The following is a 21,293-nucleotide window of genomic DNA, read 5'->3' as shown; positions in this document are numbered from 1 at the left end:
GAGACATAGCAGTATCTTCTGCAAACAGCACTGCATAATTGTTAGGGGAACATTAGTTGGGGTTAGGGGTCTACTTCCTCTGAGCATGTGGAATTTGCTAGGACCAGAGGCAGGACATCAGCCCATACTACTGACTTGGTACAGCAATTTAGGCATTCTCACATGACAAATGAGTCCAAAAGCTTGGTGATCTTCCCTGCACAGAACCAAGATGACTTGATGAATATTTGTAACCTCTCCAATACATTTTGGTTTGGGAACTAAACTGAAAGTAACACAAATGTGCCATTCTAAGACAAAAGTAATGAATGAAGTGACTTTTCTTTTTATTTAAAATGAGGAGCATCCACTTGATTTCTAACTTCAAGCAGAGATTTTGAATAAGCTCTGCATGAAGGCTTCAGGCAGCTTCTGTTATACCTAGGAAGAATTTTCCATCCCTAGGAACAAGATGTATTTTAAAAATAAAGGATTTGGATCTTTTTAAATATTCAAATTCACAAAAATGGGTTAACTACTCAGGAACAACTTCCAAAGGAAATCTATACATTTGCAGGCGTTACTATGCATCCTTCTCTACACACACACACCAGCTATGTGGTCTTTCAAGTCTGAGTCTGCTGGATCTCACAGGTCCTCCTGAATTTGAACAATCCCCTAACAGTCTGTTCAGAAAAGGAGAACTATTACAGTGAATCTAGAAGGGATAAGTTCCCAGAAGTCAGGGTTTCCCTAAGCTCTGTGTGCACAAGTAGACAGAATAGCCAAGGATCCTGCCATAGGACACTCGGTATCTGCTGGGTGTCTAAGTTAATCACATGCAAAATGCAGATTAACATAAAGTTATGTTCTGTAATGACCTGCCAGAGAGACATAATTTCCATTTGCCTTACAATATTTTTTTCACATTAAAAATCATCACTGTTCAGAAAAGGGGGGGGGGGGAAGCAGTCAGACTGAACATTTACACAGTTCAGCTTAAGGTTTCATATGAAACTACAAATCTGAAAGCATTGTTTCCAGGCTTCAGCAGATGCAGTTGAAACATTATCTTCTTCTTCACTTCCCTGCTGCAAAACAGAATTTACATAGCAGTCCAGAAAGCACAGAGATAATTAAAATTACTTACCTGCTCTTCTCTGTTGACTTGATGAAAAAGGACAAGAGAGGCAAAGGAGAAAAACTAAGGCTAGAGTTGAAGTCATCTTTGAATCTACAAGCAGTCTGGATGTACAGGCTTCTCTTGCAATGAATTTTTAACCTGCAGGTTTGCTTCTGCTCCCCATTAGTGTCTGTGGTTTGCTATTTATGAAGTTGCATTCCTTCCTCTGAAGTTCTTATTCTCTGATGCTGGATGAGGGGTGGACGTCATTTCTGGCTGCTAGTCCACAGAGAACGTTACAAAAGTAAACAATATGAGAAAGTCATCAGGAGTAGTTTAATTTTTTTTTTTTAGACCAGCTTGCACCAAAATAGGTCAGAAAATTCCAGAATTAAATGGATTCTTTTGGAATCAGAGTTTTTAATTTCTTCTTCATAGACATACGATAGACAGATGATTCATAGCCCTATCCCTCACAGTCTTTTCCTTCTAAAATTGCTCACAAAAGCTGTGGGACATCTGGACTTCACTAGAGTTTCAGAAAAGGCTCTTTAAACTCCCAAAAGACAGTTTTACCACTCATGCTCAGGGGTAGAATTATTGAATCATCTTCTAACTCCAGAGTTGAGCTATCACATCTTATTTCAGAAATGGATCAGCCAAGCGTACTAGCCCTTAGAGGCTGATGTTTTTATTACCCCCCACCCCACCCAGGGGTTTCTAGGGGCAGGATGCAGCATAGCAGTGACAGCATGAAGGAAAGGTACACTTTGCTGTTTCTTGTCCGTGAAGGAATGAGTCTCAATCCAGCACTTTCCATCAGTCAGTCTCAATCCAGCACTTTCCATCAGAAGACAAAGAGCGGATTGAGAAATCCATTTGGAGCAGCCAAAGAAAACCTGTCCATACAAGAGTCTTAAGCTACTACATCAAAGAAATTGCAAGTATAACTGTAACCTGTAGAAAGGTTAGTCTGAGGAAAGAACGACCAGTGAAATTCTTGATCATGTATTCTCACTGTTTAATTGTGAAATGTGCCAGCACGATGATCATACAATATCCTCGGGGACACCACAAACAGGAAAGCCCCAGAAAACAGTAGCTCAGTCTTTAAACTGTTATAGCAGCAGGAGGTGAGGTCACCTTGGGAACAATTTACATCAGATTTGCTTAGTGTGGAGAAATATATATCCATATAGATTGATGAGACTATCAAAATCTTGGGGCTACAAAAAGAAAAATTCAAAACCATTCAATACAAGGCAAATAAAACACGCCAGAGGAGTAATGGTGTTTTCTGTTATCCAAGTGAAATATTACTCAATGTTTTTTCTTTTTATGTCCTGATACCAAACAAACGAAACCCCAAACACCCTTGACACAGTGCTTGAAAGCCATGTTGCACTCAGTTCTACTTAAGTCCCTCTATACCTTATAGCCAAATCCAGACAAGAGAGGATAAGAAGCTCTGAACTTGAAAAAAAAAAAAAAATAAAAATAATAATAATAATTTTTTTTCAAGTAAGAGAAAGCACAGGAAGTAGATTGATTTGCTGGACCTGCTTAGCAGTCGTAGCTAGCTAGATACTTTTGTGTTTACAAGTTTTCAGAGGTCAAAAAAGGAATCCAAGTTTTTGAGAAGAGATACTGGTCTAACTGGAAACAACCATTTGTGACACCATGTGAAACTGGCTTGTAAAATAATGTGACCCCCAATCAGCAAGGAACTTGAATCTAAGAAGACTGTGGGGAAAAAATAAGGAGGAGTCCTGATTTCTCTGCATGGAGTTCAACATTTTTCTGAACACATTCATCTGCCCAGTATTGCAGGCCATATTATATTAAATTCTAGCACCCAATTATGTCCATTACTTAACACTCAAATTAACTTAGCAAAACCATAATATATAGAAGTTAGACCACCTTGTTTTTACTCTCACTGAAAAAAAACCCCCAAAACTGAATAATTGACAGAAAGAGAAGAAAATTCCCAGTTCTGGAGTCATTGCAAAGGACTAAAGCAAAAAGGGTAACCTCTCTTCTGAAGCTGCAAGTCATGGAAGCATTTAAAACATTCAGGGCCACCAGCAATCCTGGATCTCTTCACAGGGAAGAGAAAAGAGAACTTCTGCAATGTGGACAATCTGCAAGTACATCATCCTCTCTGTTCTCTCCTCCAAAAGAGTCACTAATAATGAAGCTATTAGCAGAGGCTGGAGAGTTTATTGAAATGTCTCTCATGAAGTACATGTCACTTAAAAGTAACTCTGCTGTTAGCAGAGTTAGCAGAGAGATATATTACAGCAAAAGAAGAAATCTGTGAGCATGTTCTTAGAAGCTGCAAGTTCAAGCCTCAATCAAGTCAGGACTGTCTGCTGCTGAAAAACAACATTCATAACCCTCAGCAAGAATTAATACGGGACAGCATAGTGACAGAATAATGCTTCTTATTGCCCACTTAATCTAAGCAAAATGAAGCAAAGCATATTAAATCTGAATTACACCAATTACAAGTATTTGAACAAATAGGTCTTCTGCATAGGAAGGCAGTGATCATATGTCTTCATGCTCTTTTTCCAGAAACCCAAGGCCTTTTCTCTTTGGTCTGCAACAGTTTCTGGAATCACTTCTACTCATTGATGGTAGCAAAATAACTACAAAGAAAAATGCAGCTAGATTCTACATAGCTTTCTGGAGTTGAGCAAGACACGGTGTCTCCACAGGGTGAGGTCATTCCTACCCTTATTTTCCTTGGAATCATTCTATATCTTTCTATATTCAGATCTGAGGGTTAGAAATCCCTGTAAATCACCGCTCTAACACAGCTTAAACACACAGTAGCAGATCAGAAAGTGTTCAGACAGAGTTCGGCTATTTTGGGGGGCCTGCGTCTGTTTAAAAAGGACAAATTAAAAAGAAGCTAATATATCTTGAACTTGTTATTATCTGATGTGATTCCAGATTTGTTAATACCACTTTTTTAAGGATTACTGATACAAAAAAAGTGAGCAGTAGCTAGTGTTTATTTAGGCTTCAATGTAACAATATTTTTGAACTCTGTACAGTGCCAGGTTAGTTACACCTTTTTCCCTGACTGGAGTTGACATCACAAGTGAAACTAGCACACAAACAAACAACAAAAAGAAAAGCTCATACTAGTTTAAAGCTTACATATTTTCCATCTCTGTGTTTTTAACTAATGTTTGCCAAGTGAAAGACAAAAGTCAGAAGGAAAAAGTGATTTTTCAATCATGTAAGGTCAAACTCTAAAAATAAGTGGAAAACACCTACACCCTCTGAAATAGTATGCTAAGTGTTTTACGGTGTTTCTTACACACTTATGGCCATAAGAGAACAAATCATGTAAAAGATGACTAGAAGGGACTTCAAAAGTCATCTTCTCCATTTCTTCCCAATACAGGATCAACAGTACTTATGCCATTCTTTAGAAAGATTTCTCTAGCCTGTTCTTAAATGCCTCCCCTGATGGAGGCTCCACAGGCACCCAGGCAACCTTCCAATGCTTTACATTCCTACTGTTAGAAAATATTTCCCAGGGACACAGTTTAAGTCCCTTGTTTTCCTTATGCACCAGGGACATAGAGAACAGATTAGTTCCTCCTTTGAAGACTCGCATTTCAAATCTGTGCTTTTGTAGAAAAGTCTAGTAATGTATGTAGCCTCCAAGTTTTATACATCCAATATAGAAAAGTAGAGATGGAAGGTCATCATAGTCGTTACAAATTATCAACTATTAGTCATTTTTAATAGGAATAAAAGTCCAAGTCTGAACTAAATCATAATCAGTCATAATTTTACGTAATTGTCACCATACATAAGCTATCAATGACACAGAAGATACATTACCTATTCTACTGAACTGCACTATTACAACTGAAGTTGAACCGACCTGATGTATTTATGCAATACTCATTTGTATTTCACTCATTAGCAACTAGTGGATCAATAAGAAACCTAACACATCAGAATTTTACAGCTCATTTTTTTTTCAGCTTCTACTTATTTTGAATGCTATATTCAAACACTTGCAAATTGCCAAGATATCCATTGTGAAAAGGACTGGACAGTGAGAAGTTTGATGCCTGACAGCCAACAGACTCTTCAGTTTGTCCTACCTTTCTAGTATGTGCTTCTGGGCAAAACAAAAAAAAACTATTATTTTCATAACAGCTTGAAAATCATGATTTTACAGCTTGATTATGTACAAATACTTATTTCATCCGTTGCTAAAACACAGTCTCAACAAACAGGATTCCTAAATGATCTGTACTTAGAACTATTTGCAGTCCTGAGGTAGCAAAGTTCAGGTATAGTTTTTAAACAATAGTACTGATGCTTTATGGAAGGCAGATTCATTATTTGGCATAAACACCTAGAGCAAAACAAGTATTATATACAAACTCCATCAGTGAACAGGTAAGAACAACCCCTCCCTGCCCTGTATGCCTAATTTATTGCAAGATGCAATATTCCAAAAAGGCTGTGCTTTGTTACATGTTTGGAGAGTTACAGCTTGCCACAGCCTGGTTCATGTCTCCAGCTTTAATTCCCTCAGAGAAGCAAGATACAAGGTCGCTGAAGACCTATTATAAGCACTTTTAATATTTCTTCCATTTAACCAATGGCAACTACGATGACAGAGAATCAATCCTGCAAGACATAGTGAGTGCCTGAGGCTTCATTATGCACTATGTTAACTCTATCATTCATTTTTATTGTTGTTTTCTATCAATTAATGGAATTTGACTAATATCAGTAAAGCCATTTACATGAGTTTTAAAAAAAAAGTCACACAACTCACTGTGGCAATTGGCAGAATGACATAATGTTGGGCCACAACCACAGTGTCACAGCAGTTGGCACATGGTGACATGGAAGTCTCCTGTGAGCAAGCTATTGCTTTACAGCACAGAAAGTAGCACCATCCTCAAAGTAAGATTAGAGTTCCAAAAGCATCAACTTTCCTACTTATTCCTCCAATACTATTAGAACTGCCTCTTTCGTTTCCTTTTATTCAGTGAATGCTGAGGTATGGGAAAGAGAAAGGTGCTAGACTGAAAATTTCCAAGTGTGTCATCTTCCGTATCAGGACAGATTCACTATGCCTCTGGACCTGACCTAGGAAGCTACCAGTACTAATTGGAAGCAATTGCAGTCCCACAGGCTTTTTTGTTTCTTCATCTCTCTAATGAGACCTCCAACGAGATAACTAATTTGTAGCAACCATGAGAAAGCTGAATCACCCAACAACTTTTTATTGCCACAGTACTCTTCTGAGGAAGAACGCTGCTTTACAGACATGAAACAGAATCACTCAGAAGTTAAGCAGCTTGTGCTAGGTCACAACATGGAAATGAATTGAACCTGGATGCCCAAGGCTCATGCCAGCACTGTAATTACTAAACCAGCTTTCTTCTCTGAAGGCGATGGGGGAGAGAAATTTTCATTTACAAACACTGGCATGTAAAGATACCAAAAATAAATGCACACACACATCCATCAAAATAAGTGATACTACATATTGTCTGGGCAGCCTCATTACCACTGTAATTTCCTGACCTTCCTGGAAGTGGCATATTCTGCCCTCATCAGCTGAGAGAATGACACACAACAATGTAGAAACTCTGAGGAGCATCAGCGAGAAAAGTTATACTTTTGCAAGAGAAAAAAAAAAATCAAACAAATAGTCCTTCAACAAATAAAAACTGCATAAGTGAACAGCAACAAAACCACCATTCAGTTTCATCAGAGATGTGATACTGAGCTTCAAGGACTCAAAGGGCAGCAGGAAACATGAATGAGGCTAACCTAGACTGGCTACTCAAGCCCAGAACACTATCAAAGGCATGAAAGAGAAAGACCCACATCCCAACTCCTGCATTTTGTCATGGAACAGCAAGAGCAGGACGAGGGGAAGACAAGCCAGGAACCAAGAGAGACCAAAGTATCAGCAGGGCAGTGGCCTCACTCACCAGGGCACAGTCTCACAGTACTTGAGCAGAGAGCAGGGGACCACTAACAGGTTCCATCAACAGTCTCAGACAAAGAGAGGTGACAAATCAGGTCAGGGTCCAGCCAGGGAATACAGTCAGGAACAACAGGAGATGAGGCCAGAGAGAGAGCTGTACACAGGTACACTACAAGTAACTCAGGCCAGGATTAAAGGCCGAGGCCTGAGTTCAACTGTAGCCCCAAACTAAAGGGCAGAGGATGTGGAGTAGAGGTCCCAGGTGAGGCTGGTCAGGACAATTAAGGACTATTAGTGCACCCAGGGCTGACTTGTTTAATGTGGAACCCCTCTCAACTGCGCCAGGTTCAACACACTCCTTGCAGCACACCTACCACAATAAGGAAGCAAGGAGTGGATTTCCTCCCTGATTATTCTCTGAAGCCCTAGAGTTTCTCTCTGCCTAGAACGAAAATCTGATATACTTGAAGATAAACAAAAGATCACTCTGGATGTTGTGCTTTATTTAAAATACATTCCAGTACTTACCAGTGGCTTGATGGATTTTGATACTGTAATTTCTTTGCTGCCTGTGGAAAGATCACAGCACTGTCAAATGTTCTGCGCTTCTGGGTCTCACACTGATAATCCTACACTTTCCAAAAATGCCTCAGACATGGTGTCAACATAATCCTGTCTGAAGAAAACTAAGACACCTGGAACTAAAACACTCATTACAAAATGGAGGGCAGGAGGCCAATCAAAGGGATTTTATAAGTCCCAAAATTTCATATCAGCCCTCATTCAGTTTTGCTTTGTCTCTCATTTAAGCTGCCAAAGACAAACTGTGAGAAATCAGAAGCCCAAGGGGCGGAAAAGCAGTGGCACACTCAGATCAAGAAGAGCTGTCTCCCATCCTTCCCTTCCTCTCACTGTAACGAGGCTTACAGATGGGGGTGTAAAATACTGCCAGAGCTCCTACTCCCCACCGCCACCCTGTTCAAAACTATTCCCCAGCATATGTTGTAATCATACACCCATGAGGGTTGTTAAAGGCCTTACAGGAAACATCTCACATTTTTTCCTTTACTATTCATGCCATTTTCTATTAAGGACAATAAAGACTAACAGTGGATTAAACTCATTTGCAACAATGAGCTACTATTGCTCCAGGAGCCAGTGGGAGCTCAGACTCATTGAGGGAACTGGGAATAATTAACTGAGTTGTACTGGAAAAAAGGAGAAGACTGAAGGCTGTTTTGACCAAGAGAGATGCAAACTGATGCTATGGTTAAGCCATCATGTCTCGCTGGGAATTATTGTTGGGAGTATCATTAATGCTTGGAGTATGCAGGTTTTTTTCAGTAAAACTGCTTTGGCCGTGGTCTCCTTTTTGGTTTTTGCTACTAAAAGACACCTCCCAGAGTCATAATGACAATAACACAGTTTTACTGATTGCTTTCACTCGTTGCTCAGTATGTACTAAGTCACTTCCCAAAACTCTCAGGGATGGCAAAGCTTAAAAACAAAAGCTGTTCTACACAGGCTGGCTTTTCTTTTCCCCTAAATGATGTATATAATCCATCCCTGTGGTCAAACCTTCCTATTGTGTAATCTAGGGGTCTTCAGCAATAGTGTAAACAGGAATTGTCTCATTACAGAAGGGACTGGAAGTGCTCAGGGCTCTGAGATCACGCATGTAGGTGGGCAGACAGCATGTACACTTTTTAATGGTCTAGGGACCTCTCTTAGGGAGCACTGACTTGCTTTTGATCATTTACCAAAACTTATTAACTCAAGAGAAACATCTGCTATTGACCCCTTCATAGGCAGGATACTGAACTTGAGGGACCCTGGATATCTACTCTGATTTGTTGCTGGAACTGTCTACACACAATCAGTTCAGTAGGTATACATAAATGCACATACCGTGTATAAATTATACTATTTCTGTACCATATATACAAGTATTACACAGACCAGTATTTGCTGTCCTCAAATTACTGCCTTCCAGCCACAAGCTGGCACATGCCATTAGTCCTTTGCCATGCAACTTCAAAAAAAGATCAAGTTTCCATAGCGCCTTTCAGCAAGGAAGATCCCAAAGAACCTGACAATCTATTCATACCTAATACCAGCAGAACATAGACACCTTTGGGACAGAGAGCACTGCCAAATACATAACAGAGTGCAGAACAGCAGAAAGAAGGAAACATTTTGGCTTGGGGCTCCAGAGAAAACCTCCCTTTTTATGGAGACAGCCAAGGAATGGTTAGCATCCATTCACAGGAGACAGCACTGTGCTTTCTATGGTCAGATCCCAAAGACCCACAGAGAAAATCTGAATTTCACAGTTTATTCAACCTCAGAAGTATGAAGTGGTAAGTTACCTTTTCCAACATGTTGGACCAGTAGTTCTACTAACTATGTTCACACAGACCACAAAGCTGTCCTTTCTGTGGACATCTCAAGGGAACATCAAGAAATTTTCCATGCCAGAAGTTAAATTAAGCAAAGCAGTTCAGGCCTCCTGGACACATGCAGCAAAAAGCTGTAGCTTTTTAATAAGTGTTGATTCAAGATTAATGATAGTTCTCTTGACAGTTCCGCTCTCACTGACTGTAACAGGAGCCATTTTTTCTTCCCATTTGCTCATTTTCACATAACCTCTCCATATCAATTAGCTCTACTGCTTACATTAAAAATAACCCCACCATAAAACAGAAGGAAGATATCTACCATGATTTAACAGCTGGAAATAAGCAAAACCAGCACCAAGCAATCAGGTCTTTTCAGGACACCAGTGATCAACAGACCACTGCTGAGGTACTCTGTAAAAACATAAACTGCAGTCAGCTGTTGAAAGAGATGCAAACTTTTTCAGTGCTGAAAATGAGAATTATCTTGTACAAAGAAGAAAGGATAGATCACATTGAATTAACTTAGTCTCCTTCACATCATCGCTGGCTGAGGGGATGCTGAAAGAGCTAGGTCAGAAGTCTAACCATTGCTTTCTCCAAATTCAATTCTTCAAAACACTGGATGGGAGACGCAAAGAGGGAAAAGAAGCTGATCACTAGATGCAATACTCCATACTTGATGAAGAGACCACAGACTTAAATCCAGTTTTAATATGAGTAGTTTAATACTTGCATGCAGAAATAAGAGTTTTTCTCATGCAAGGGAAGTGGGGAAAAAAAGCCTTTAGGAATTACGATGAAAATTCTTCTGGTGTAGGTGCTTTCTTCAGTTGCCATGAAATCAAGATGACTAGGAGATTCATGGAGAGCACAAAGAATGGAGGCATACATGAAGCACTGACAGGTTGTCAAGGCCGTACTCTAAAGTTGTCTTATTATCCATATGTAAAATGAGAATCTTGAATATGAAAAAAAAGGTTTATTATTTTAGCAGAGCCTTAATATTCCACAAAAAACATTCTTCCTCTTATGGTGGCAGTAGAGCAGAACATTGCCTCTCAAAATTTTAAGCTCATACTCCACTTCGACTCATTAGTGACTTTTGTTAGATTTTGGGCAAACAAGAATGAGTCTCCCTCCTGGAAACTCTTTTTCAGGCTTTTATTGCTTGTCCCCAAAACCTTGACCACAAAAGGACGTCCACTCAAGGATGAGCAGAGAATGATAAACCCAGTGTCTTCAAGACAGACCCCATTATATCACAGTATATCCTCCACACTGATGTCCCCCTTCCAGTATTTGCCTGAGGCATTCCATAGGCATTCTGTCAAAGATAATTACAGCTGTCATAGGAATGAAAAGACAAAAATGTTCACAGGCCCACGCTCTGGAGGTGGGGAAGGACAGTTATCGTCCTCAGAAGCAGGAGCACTTTGTCTCTCTCAAAAGAGAGATCTCATCTGATATAAAGACAAGGTTTCAAACAGAAATGAGAGCACAGACCTAGGCAGCTGAGCACTCATTCACATTTGGTTAGATAACAACATTAAATACTCAGCTGTTCTCATGCAAAAGGCCCCCACTCAGGCCTCAAAGCAGACAGGTAACGCTTAAAAATGTTATCCGAGTTGCAGCTTTCTCCATGCTGAAGGGTATGCCTGTGCTACCCGGCCCAGACCAACAGAAAGTTATTAACAGGTAGAAGTCAAAAGAATCAATTCAAAAGGCCTGTTAATACTAAAGCAGTTTCATTTGTAAAACTGTTTGTTCCACCGTTTGTTTCACTGACTGGAAACAAAGAAGCTACTGGCTACTAAATGCATGCTTTTCCAGACACAATATACTGTCAGTTTATCTTATCACACATCTCTTTTCACATGCACATTTTATTTTCATAACCTTTGAGACATTACAGATTATGTCTTTATTTGAAATCTGTGCTTCTTTGTACATCATTTATAAACTCACAGGAAAATTCAACATCATCCAGACTATGGGTTTTTTTTTCCCCCCCTAGAGAAATGGAAAAATGGCATGTACACAGGCTCACAAGTGGTGGGAAGTTCTCCAGAAAGATGGAGTCTGGAGGCTGATCCAAACCTCTTGAGTTTTCAAGAAAATATCAGACCAGAAATCTCAGAGGAATGAACTGGCTCTGGAGATTTCTGGCAATTCCTTTTCCTGGCCCCACCCAAAGCTGAAGAAACAGCCACAAAAGCAAAACTAATCTTTTTCACAATATTTTTCAGTGTCATGGCTGGGTAAAGATTCAGAGTAAGTCCTTATTTCATTTAAACTGCTCTTCCCATCCAAAGATTGCAAGGACACATATTCTGACCAGTTGCAACAGTCACAGAATTACTCTAATTTTAATTCCACATGGAAACTAGCAGTTTGGTCCTCTGTATTTTTGTAACGCTTCCTTCAACAAAGGCCAATTGCTTTTGGCTAGCACAGCAGTCAGTTTCTTCCATTAACCTTTACTCAAGCCAAAACTCTTTGGGTGTAAGCGACATTGAGTTCCTGAGACAATAACGGCCAGAGAAATACCTATCATGAGAGTGGAATCCGAGAGCTCTCCCTGAACTCCAGCTGCCTTGCCTCTCCTTGACATCTTTTCAGTCTTTGAATGCTCTCTGCACAAGCCATTACACCCTTCAACACTTCTTCCAGGAAAATGCACACAATTCCAGGAACCCCACGCCTCAGGTGAATAAATAGCAACCACAAAAGCAACTTTCTACTGGCAAGGCAGGAGACATTGTTGAAACTGTGAGGGTCTTTATATACAAATGCAGTAAAGGTTACAGCAAAGGCCTGCATTTCCCAAGGAAATCAAATATCAATGCATGGCTTGGATAGGAGATCTTCTGGAAAGAGTAATGAACATGTCTAACCCTGTATACTCAGCAAAATCTGATCTCACTGCCTGAGATCATTTGCTGGCTTCAAGTCACATCTGGGAGTTACTCCTCACATAGTGGGAAGAAACGTTGTTCTAGGGAGATCCAAGTTCGACTTCTAAATCTCCCTATGAAACAGGAGCTTTGGCCATTTAGTACTGCAGGTGCCCCCTCTTTTTTTTTTTTTTTTTTTCCTTAAGATGAGGTTTGTGGTGGCCTCTAGTGGAACATGGAAAGAACGGTATAAAAAGGAAAAGAGTGAAGCATGTGCAGCCTCCTGCAAAGCCAACCAGGCCTTCAGCTATTCATAGCTGAATTCAGTGAGAATTTGTTTAAAACAATATGTACTTGCTAGTAAAGGGTTAATCTCCAGACCACCACTCCCAGCCTGAGCGTGATCCATCAATTCAGACCATTTGTAGCTCCATAACTGGATCATACTATAATGAAAAAGACCTACAATAATACAGCTTTTAAATTATATTTTTGATGTTTCCTGATGGTCATCAGGTTATCAAGTCCACAAGGATAATGCCCCATGTTTTGCTTCAGCATTTCTGCTTCCACAGTAGTGAGGGGATGGATGCAGGGTTATCACCTGGGTTTGATTTAAGCCCCAAATGAATAGTCCAGTAACAGTCTTGAGATCACAGAAACCATCCATGTTGTTCCAGTGTTCCAGCTAGCCCAAGATTTGGCTTCCGACTTCAAGACACATGGACTGATCATAAGTGAATGCACTATTTGACTGGAATTGTAATCTTCCTCCCCTCTATTTTCTAATAAGCCCTCAAACTCATAGAAAATATTAGGTTATTTCCCCTGCCACTCCTCAGAATTCTTCTAATATGGTTTTTCATCCTTGACCTTGCATACTTTGGACTTTCCACAAGCTGTTTATTACTCTGTGCAACTTCTCCTGCTGTAGAAGGTCTTCTGCTTCTTGGCTAGTGGCCTTGTGTTGCTCTTGATCCAAAGGAGTCCATTGCTCAATGTTTAATATTACTCCTTTTGTTTAAATGACATCATTACTAAAGTGCTGTTTAGAATTATTGCTCTGCAGACCTTCTTCAGATCCTTTTTGCAATCATCTCTTCCAGTAGAGTCATACACTAGTCTGCTGCCAGGAAGGTGGCCTAATGTTAATATCTTGCCCGAGACTGGCACACCACTTACTTGCCAGAAAGTTTCCCATAGCACCTTTGCTCTGCCTTCATACTATAGCTGAAACCACGGCCACAGGATCTAGTTCAACAACATTTCATTTTCTTAATAACGTTTGCTAACAACTGCATAAAAGCATTCTGTGTTCTGGTTTCTTCCATATGATATAAGGCTCAGGGATTTCCAGACCAGAAGTGAGAAGCAGTTTGAAAACTTTTGTTTGATCATAAATCAAGCCCAGTAATTCACTTTTTAGTACACACAGCCCCAGTTGCACAGTGTCTGGACTTCATGATGGGTTCATAGGTTTGCCATGGGCCTTGCAAGAATTAAAGCAGACTACACTTCTATTATAGCGCTTGTAGCAGCTGCTGACACACTATGAATCTCAAAATCTCTGTTAAAATCTGGGACCCCACTGTCTTCTTGATCTTTTCATATGCTCCGTTTGATGAAATTCCACCAGTGGCCTGGGTACATTCCCAAGGAACTCATGACTTCTGGGAAGGCATTACACAGCTACACTGTAACCATTCATGACCTGTGTTCAGTACTGGCTTGGTTCCTCCTCAAATCCACAACATTCTGCAAGGAAAACATTCTTTCCACTTCAAGTAAACCTCTCCATCCTGAAACCAGTCTGGGTAGTCACCCAATCTCTTCTTGCCCTGCACTCACCCCAAGACATCAGAAATACAGGGTTTCTAATGGGAAGGCTTCCATGCTGGCAAAGCTGCTGTGACACCTAATACATTTGCTCTCCCTCAATTCTAGATCTGTATTTTCTCAGGCAAGAGACAGAGGAAAAACAATTGCTAATATTACTAGTCCTACCTATAGCGGTTACTATAGTATGGAAGATCTTACATTTAGTGTTTTCTGAACCTTTAATATATACAATGGGAAGACAAGGACTAGTTGGTAGATTTTGTATTTCACATCAAGGGGAACTGACATGTCTGTGAAAAAGCCAGAGAGAATAAATCTTGTGAGCTGGCAACCGGAAAATTAAACGGTTGGTATTTCAGGACCATCTTGGGTGCATGTGTCTAGTCCAACAGGAATCTGAACAACTAAGTCATATAGACACATTATATGGTTTAACACATGTTCTTACATGTATAACCTTCAGAAAATTTTAGATACTTACCAGCAAAACCCAGAAGGCAACAGAGCTAATAATTGGATTGCTTACATTATTTCATTTTTAAGACAAGTGCCAAATTAACAGACTTCTCCCACAGCAGGAGGAAGGATTCACTTGGAACATATGTTGAGAATGGAACCATGTTATTCACTTAAACAACTAGCAAAGAAAAAGACAGGGTGCGTCTCAAAAAAATACTGCTTTTCGAACAATTTATTCTCCTAAGATACTGTTTACAAAAAACAGCCTCACATTTAACCCTGTGCAAGTTACATTCCCCAAAGTTAAAAACATGTCTGTAAGGCAGTAGAGCTTTGAGAAGGAAGAAAGTTGTTACCACATTGGAAATCAGGTTGCTAAAACTCAAAGTATTTATAAACTTAAATGACACCAGAGATAACCTAAAAAATCACCACTCTTACATTTTCCCCACTAAAACAGAGGGAGACACACTAGTCCACAAAATTCAAACACACATCAAAACCATTTGTGAAGTACTGGATTTTACATTATACCAAAATAACCTCACTGCTTCTCCACCTGCCTAGGATAACTGCCAGAAATTAAAACAAAGAAAGATGTACAGTCTTTGTAGTCAATCAGGAGCTTCAAAATTTGTTTTTAAGCTGAGATAAAACAACAGCTGTTTTGAAGAAATCCTGTTTAAAGAACTGTTTATGCCCCTTTACAAACAGAATATTTTTAACAAGTCTGCTCCCTCTAGAACTCCTACAAAAGAAAGTCTTAATAGGCAACAGTTACTCTCAAGTATCCTCTTGAATATATCCATCAATTCCAGCAATTTTTTCTTGGATTTTAAAAATGATGCCTTTTTGCTAGCAATCTGAATTTTATGGCCAGTTAGAAGTAGCTCACTTCATCTAGTATTTTTGTTACCAAAAACTGTGCACAAAGCCAGAAGTTCTGTTCTTAAGAAGGTTTTTCCCCTACATTAGTTCTTTGAATTCAGATTCTGTGTTAACGTGGCATTGTTTAGGATGAACACAGTCTTCTGACATTCATATTCATTCAGCTATTTTCAAGGAGTGAGAGCTATGAAGGATTTAAATATATTTGGGGTGGAGGAAGGATTTCAAATTCTATATTAAAACAAAATATTTTTAATTCATATTTTAATATGAAATTACCTTTTCACAGTTTATTACTTTTTAGTATCCCCTTAGCTTAGACAGTAAAAGAAAATTGGTTTGTAGCACTGAGTTTATGACTAGTTTCATTTAGTGGCTTTCACGTACTGCTACAGTTATATCATTTTATGGCATTCATCACCTTAATATCTGAGTACCTTCACATTCCGGTAGTATAAGCAGAACCAGTCAAGATCACTGAAGAAATTTCAAGATCTTCTCTTCCTTCTCCTTCATTGTTTTAAGCCACTTATCCATGACTGGCTTCGGGAACACTTTTTACAGCCACACTGCAATTGAACCTGCAGGTAAATCAGTTGAAAGACAGAAATATTACACAATTTGTTGAAGGTTGAAAGAGCTGAGATTCCCCTAATAATGAGTGATGGCCTATCTCTGTGAATTTTCTGTGCTACGTTACTGGTACTTCTGAAATCAAAGCTGGGTTGCATTTACTGTCGCACCCGGATTTCTGACACCTTAGAGAAATTTTTACATTTGCACAATAATATTTCTCTGATGTGTTTTTAGTTCATGAAAACATTCCATGCATTAAAGGGCTTTCTAAAAATGACCATTCAATCTAATGCCACTTGACAGACCTTTTAATGATATGGTAAAACACTTACAGAAACATAAGCATTAAGGACTGAACTCTGTAAAGTTATAATAATAAAAAAAATCTTTAGTTCCACCTTACTCAAAGCAATGCTTTCTTCCAGAACTCTTCTTTATATATCATTGGCTCTGTACAGATCCCATAAACAAAGCAGCACGCCCAACTAGAGATGCCTTTGTCTCATCATGGCTGGAAGTAAAGCTTTACTGACATTAGGGATTCATAGACTGCACATGCTTAAATATGCATGCTGCGTTACCTTCGATTTAGTGCATATTAGGATTGTGGTTTTTAATTCCACAAGAATCCAATAAACCTTTCAACATCCACTTAGGGTTTTTTTTACGGTCCTCTTATTTCACGAAGGCATTTATATGAGATCTGTTCTTACGATATTTGCATCATCAGCCATTAGTTCCTGAAAATCAAATACAAGTAAACAAAAATAGCTCCATAATCTTCTTGTCCAGTGCCTATTAAATGCTCCAATATTTGTTGGTCCAATAGCTAGAGATGGAACAAAAATACAGCCAGCCCAACCAGTCCCTGTCCCAACACTACTACAGACATTCCAGTAGGAAAAAGGTCAGGAAAGATTATGAAGTTCTGGGAAAAAATCCATTTTAGCTATTAATACTTATTATTACATTTTATAAAGTCCATGAAGCTTTTTAGAGATTATTTGGGATGAAGGAAGCTATTGAAATGTTATGATCCCAGAAGATCCTTCCAAACAAAAGGAAAATATATGTTGCTATGTATCCGCATAAAGTTGTTCTTTTGATTTTTTTCCAATGCTATGTTAGCTTTCCTTCTATGTCCCTCTTGTGGTGACTGAGCAGAAGTGTAACATCTGCAATGGAATGGCTAGTTTACAGCCTTCAAAAATTTTTGCTTCGTTGCTGCATTTTTGGTGCTTTTTTCATTAGAAGATTTTCTCTTTCAAGATTCTTTGATATTGAAAATTTCTCAGTATACTCTGACAGGGAAATAGGTTTTTTTAAAACAAATATTCTCTGCTCTTTCATTTTCTAGCAGTCAGGCTGGGTAAAACTCCAAGGGATTTTCACCTGAAGATTTGTTTTAGGAGAGAGGCAAACAAAAGGAAAAACAGGGAGAGAAGAACTTTTAAGCCGATGAGAGTTACATGAATATTAAACCAAAAAGAAAAAATAAATAGATGCTAAAATGCAGATGTGCAGTGACAAAACTGATAGGAAGGTAAAGTGATTAAATATGCATAAATTTACTGATTTCATTTATAGTTCTATAATATGTTAATGTATTGCAAAATCACAGTACTTATTGTATACAGATGTGCAATGTGTAAGCATTTCTTATGAATTCTTTGTCAAGAACATGTGATCTCCACTTGCAAGATATCAGATAACACAAAAATGTGCTTTATACTTATTGTCCCCTAACCCTAAATGTTTTATCCCAGGATAAGAATACTTGATTTTTTTAGCCAACCCTGTCATTTAAAGTAGCAGCTCTGCAAAGATTTTTCAGCGCAATTTGATTGGCTCTGAACCCTTCACGTCATCATGACACTTCCTAACACTATCTCCAAGGCTTGGAGTTTGCAGAGACCAATCAGTTCATTCTTTTTTATAACAGCTTTTTTTCACTCTTCTCTTGTGCAGTCCTGAATGGAGGATGTTAGCAAATCCCAGCGCTAATGTGTCTTGGAATTGAAATGAGTTTCAAGGAAAATCCTTTGGCACAGCTAATTATTCTGAGACAGGACTGAATTATTTCTATCAACAGCTAAACTGCAGTACACATCATTTCTACACTTACAATCAAGAGGAACCTTTATTATCACCTCTTCAAGATAAACAGCTTAAACTTTCTTGCTCGTGGAAGCAAGCAAAAAGCATCCTCTTTAAATTCATCCATATCTGTTCTCTTGGACAGTTTCTTATGACTAAGTATGTCCTGCAAATTCTAGCTTCTATCCATGCATAAAAATGGTAAAACACCATAATCTTCACAGAGATTGTGTTCTCATTTTCCAAAGTGTTACCTTTTCAGATTTCATATCGGGCACACAGCAGTAAAGACCAATGACTCAGATGGCCATCCCTCTGCATGAGCCCATATTTAAAAGATAAAACTTTTACAAGAACATTAGATAAAACACAGCTCACAGAAACAAATATTGTCCAGGAAGCTTTGTAGTGTAGCCTGCATACATGTTTTATCTCAAAATACACCAGAGTAGTCCACAGAGTTTCTAGCATGCAATGAACTATGATTAAACAATTATGCCATGAGATACAGATATATCCTCTTCAGAAGTCATGCCTCTATATTGGTATAAACACATTAACCAGGAGCCCAATGGCCGCAACTAATTGCCAGGTTAATCTAGCTTGCCCTTGTCAAAACATATCAGAGTGAACTACAGGTTTCCCACACCCAGCTCACTGTGGTTTTACTTTTTACCTGTGTAACAGGGAAACGGAACCTCCTGGGGGGGTGGGGGAGCCACAGAACCTCTCTGCAGCCCTCCAATTTCAGCACCTTAGACAGCAGCGCGATTCTGGCCGAGGACACAGCCCACGTCGCTGGTGCTTCCACATCGCAAACTGAACGCAGCTTCTGATGACACTACGAGCACAGGACCTGCAGTTTTCTATATGTTCTCCAGCTAATGTCTGTTTGAAAACATTCTTATTTACCATATTATGCAGAGGACAGGGGAAAAAAATCCAGGCAACCATTAGCAACACATCAAAACTTTGATCAGTGTCCAAAACTTTTGAGGATTCTGTAAACCAGCCAAAAGTTTAAGTATGTTCTGTTTATTAATAAATAAGTGTCTATACCAAACGGCCTACCTGATTTTATAAATTTCTTCTTCAATTCTGTTTTCATCCTAAAATAGAGTTTATTATTTTCTCACAGTTAAACTTTTCCCTGAACTACAAAATAGTTAATTTCCAGTTTGCTTTATGGAAACACCTATTTGGTTCATCCCCTGCATGTTTTCCAGTGAGATTATAGATGGTTCTTAATTTAGTTGCATTTCACCTTCAGAAATCAAAAGAGCCTGAACATTCGGACTGTCCTGTAACACTGGTGAAATTATGTATGACTTATCTTGATGTCACCATGCAAAATAGCAGCTGATGTGGCAGTCGTAATTCTAGGATCAATTTTTCATTCTGCCTTTTGGTTTTAGTGGTTTGTTTGATTAACCTACTTTAATCTGAATCCTTAATTAGGATACTTTTATAATAAATTATTGGTGTAGTCCACTTTTTCACAGAGGCTCAAAGCTAAAGAGAAATTCAGATGGTTGGTGTGTGGAAGTGTATTCTCTCTACTTGCTTTTTTCCCCAATTTGGTGCACAATATTCCCAGGACAAGGGATGCATTTCAAACTTCAGCTTAACAGCTACAAATCTGGTACGACATTTTGTTTTGGTTCGAGGCTTTATCCTACACCAACAGCAAGAACAAAATTAAAGTTACTTATAAAAAGACAGTATGTATTTGCATCTTACAATTGTTAAACGAAGTCTTTAGTAGGGAAAAGGGATTGATTATCCAGCTTTTCATGTCAATGTTTTTCATAACACAGAGGTTATCTTAAAATAAGATATTTTCTTCTAATAAAAGGATGTTGAAATGAGGGCACCCAGATTTTTTCTTTCTTTATGGGTAGCAACATGTGATACTCACCTTCTCTGCAAGGTCCAGTCATTCACCTTCCTTGACCTGGAGGAATTTCCATGGCCCACTCCATTACCCTCACCCTGTAGCAACTCAGCTTTCTGACTATTATCACACTGTTAAATTACGACTATTACGAGCATAATAGGTATTACAGCTAGAGCAGATATTATTATAATAGCGGAGCCTTCTTAAGCATGATGCCTGTCTCAAAGCAGACCTAAAGCCCCCCCACATAACTCTCCTACCCACTCTCTGCGTGACCCAACGCACTCATTTCAAACGGGGCACGTGAGGCAGGGAGGCCGCAGAAACAGCGCTGGCAGCTCCGGGCTCAGGGTGGGGACGAAGGGGTGAAGGACCCCACGTTGCCTCCACAGGGGCAAACATCACCACAAGTCCCCCCTCCGCCCCCCCACACGGGCCGGGCACCACCACAGCCCCCCCCCCCCCGGGGCCGCTGCCTCCACAGGGGCCCCCCTGCAACCACAGGGACCGACCACCACCGTAGCTCGCCCCCCGTCGCCTCCACAAGGGCCGATAACCACCCCCCCCACACACACACGGAGACCCGTCGCCACCACAGGAGCCAACTGCCACCACAGGGGCCAACCGCCACCACAGCCCGCCCTTCCTCCTCAGCTCGAGGGCCCATTGGCCAGCAGAGCCGTCAGTCAGGGAGCAAGCCCCGCCCTCCACGCGCGGCCGGAGGCGGGGGAGAGGGGGGGAGAGGCGGCAGCGCCCCCCGCCCGCCAGGTGGCTCGCGGCGCCTCCCCCCCCCACCGCGCGGCGCGGCGCGAGCCCCTTCGCGCCTTCCGCGGGAGCCCCGCCCCCCCTCGCCTGCCCTCCCCAGGTGTGTGCGTGCTACGTCACCCCTCCCACGCGTACGGGGCGTGCTGGCGTCGTCGTCCCTCCGTGCGCTCCGCGTCACCGCTCCTGGCCTGGCGCGCGGCGGCGGCGGCGGCGGCAGCGGCCGGACGGTTCCGCTCCCAGCGCCTCGGGGCTCGGTTCCGCGGCGGGGCTCGGCCGCGTCCCTCCCGCCCGGCCCCCCTCCGCCGTTGGCTGGGCCGCCCGAGCGGGGCGGCGGCGGGTTCGTTGGTGGCCGGCTCGCGCGCGCGCGGCCTGGTGCGCGCGGCGG

General features: G+C 40.6%; 1 protein-coding gene across 4 annotated transcripts in view; it reads right to left on the bottom strand.

The window, feature by feature from the left end:
• Positions 1 to 21,293, bottom strand: part of COMP (cartilage oligomeric matrix protein) — a 36,739-nt gene that overhangs the window by 15,212 nt on the left and 234 nt on the right. The window contains exons 1-5 of one of the 4 annotated variants that reach the window (XM_067313057.1): positions 20,165 to 20,490; positions 18,923 to 19,087; positions 16,731 to 16,889; positions 16,011 to 16,154; positions 1,130 to 1,381 (exon numbers count right to left, since the gene is read on the bottom strand). In XM_067313057.1, coding sequence (XP_067169158.1) covers positions 1,130 to 1,205 — 76 coding nt within the window. In that variant the 5' untranslated portion in view covers positions 1,206 to 1,381; positions 16,011 to 16,154; positions 16,731 to 16,889; positions 18,923 to 19,087; positions 20,165 to 20,490. Of the gene's footprint in view, positions 1 to 1,129; positions 1,382 to 16,010; positions 16,155 to 16,730; positions 16,890 to 18,922; positions 19,135 to 20,164; positions 20,491 to 21,293 lie in introns of those variants that run through there. The other 3 variants (XM_067313056.1, XM_067313054.1, XM_067313055.1) reach the window with 3 other exon arrangements.

Source organism: Apteryx mantelli, chromosome 30 (assembly GCF_036417845.1).
Source record: "Apteryx mantelli isolate bAptMan1 chromosome 30, bAptMan1.hap1, whole genome shotgun sequence".
NCBI lineage: Eukaryota > Metazoa > Chordata > Aves > Apterygiformes > Apterygidae > Apteryx > Apteryx mantelli.
This window is presented reverse-complemented; position numbering and strand designations above follow the sequence as displayed.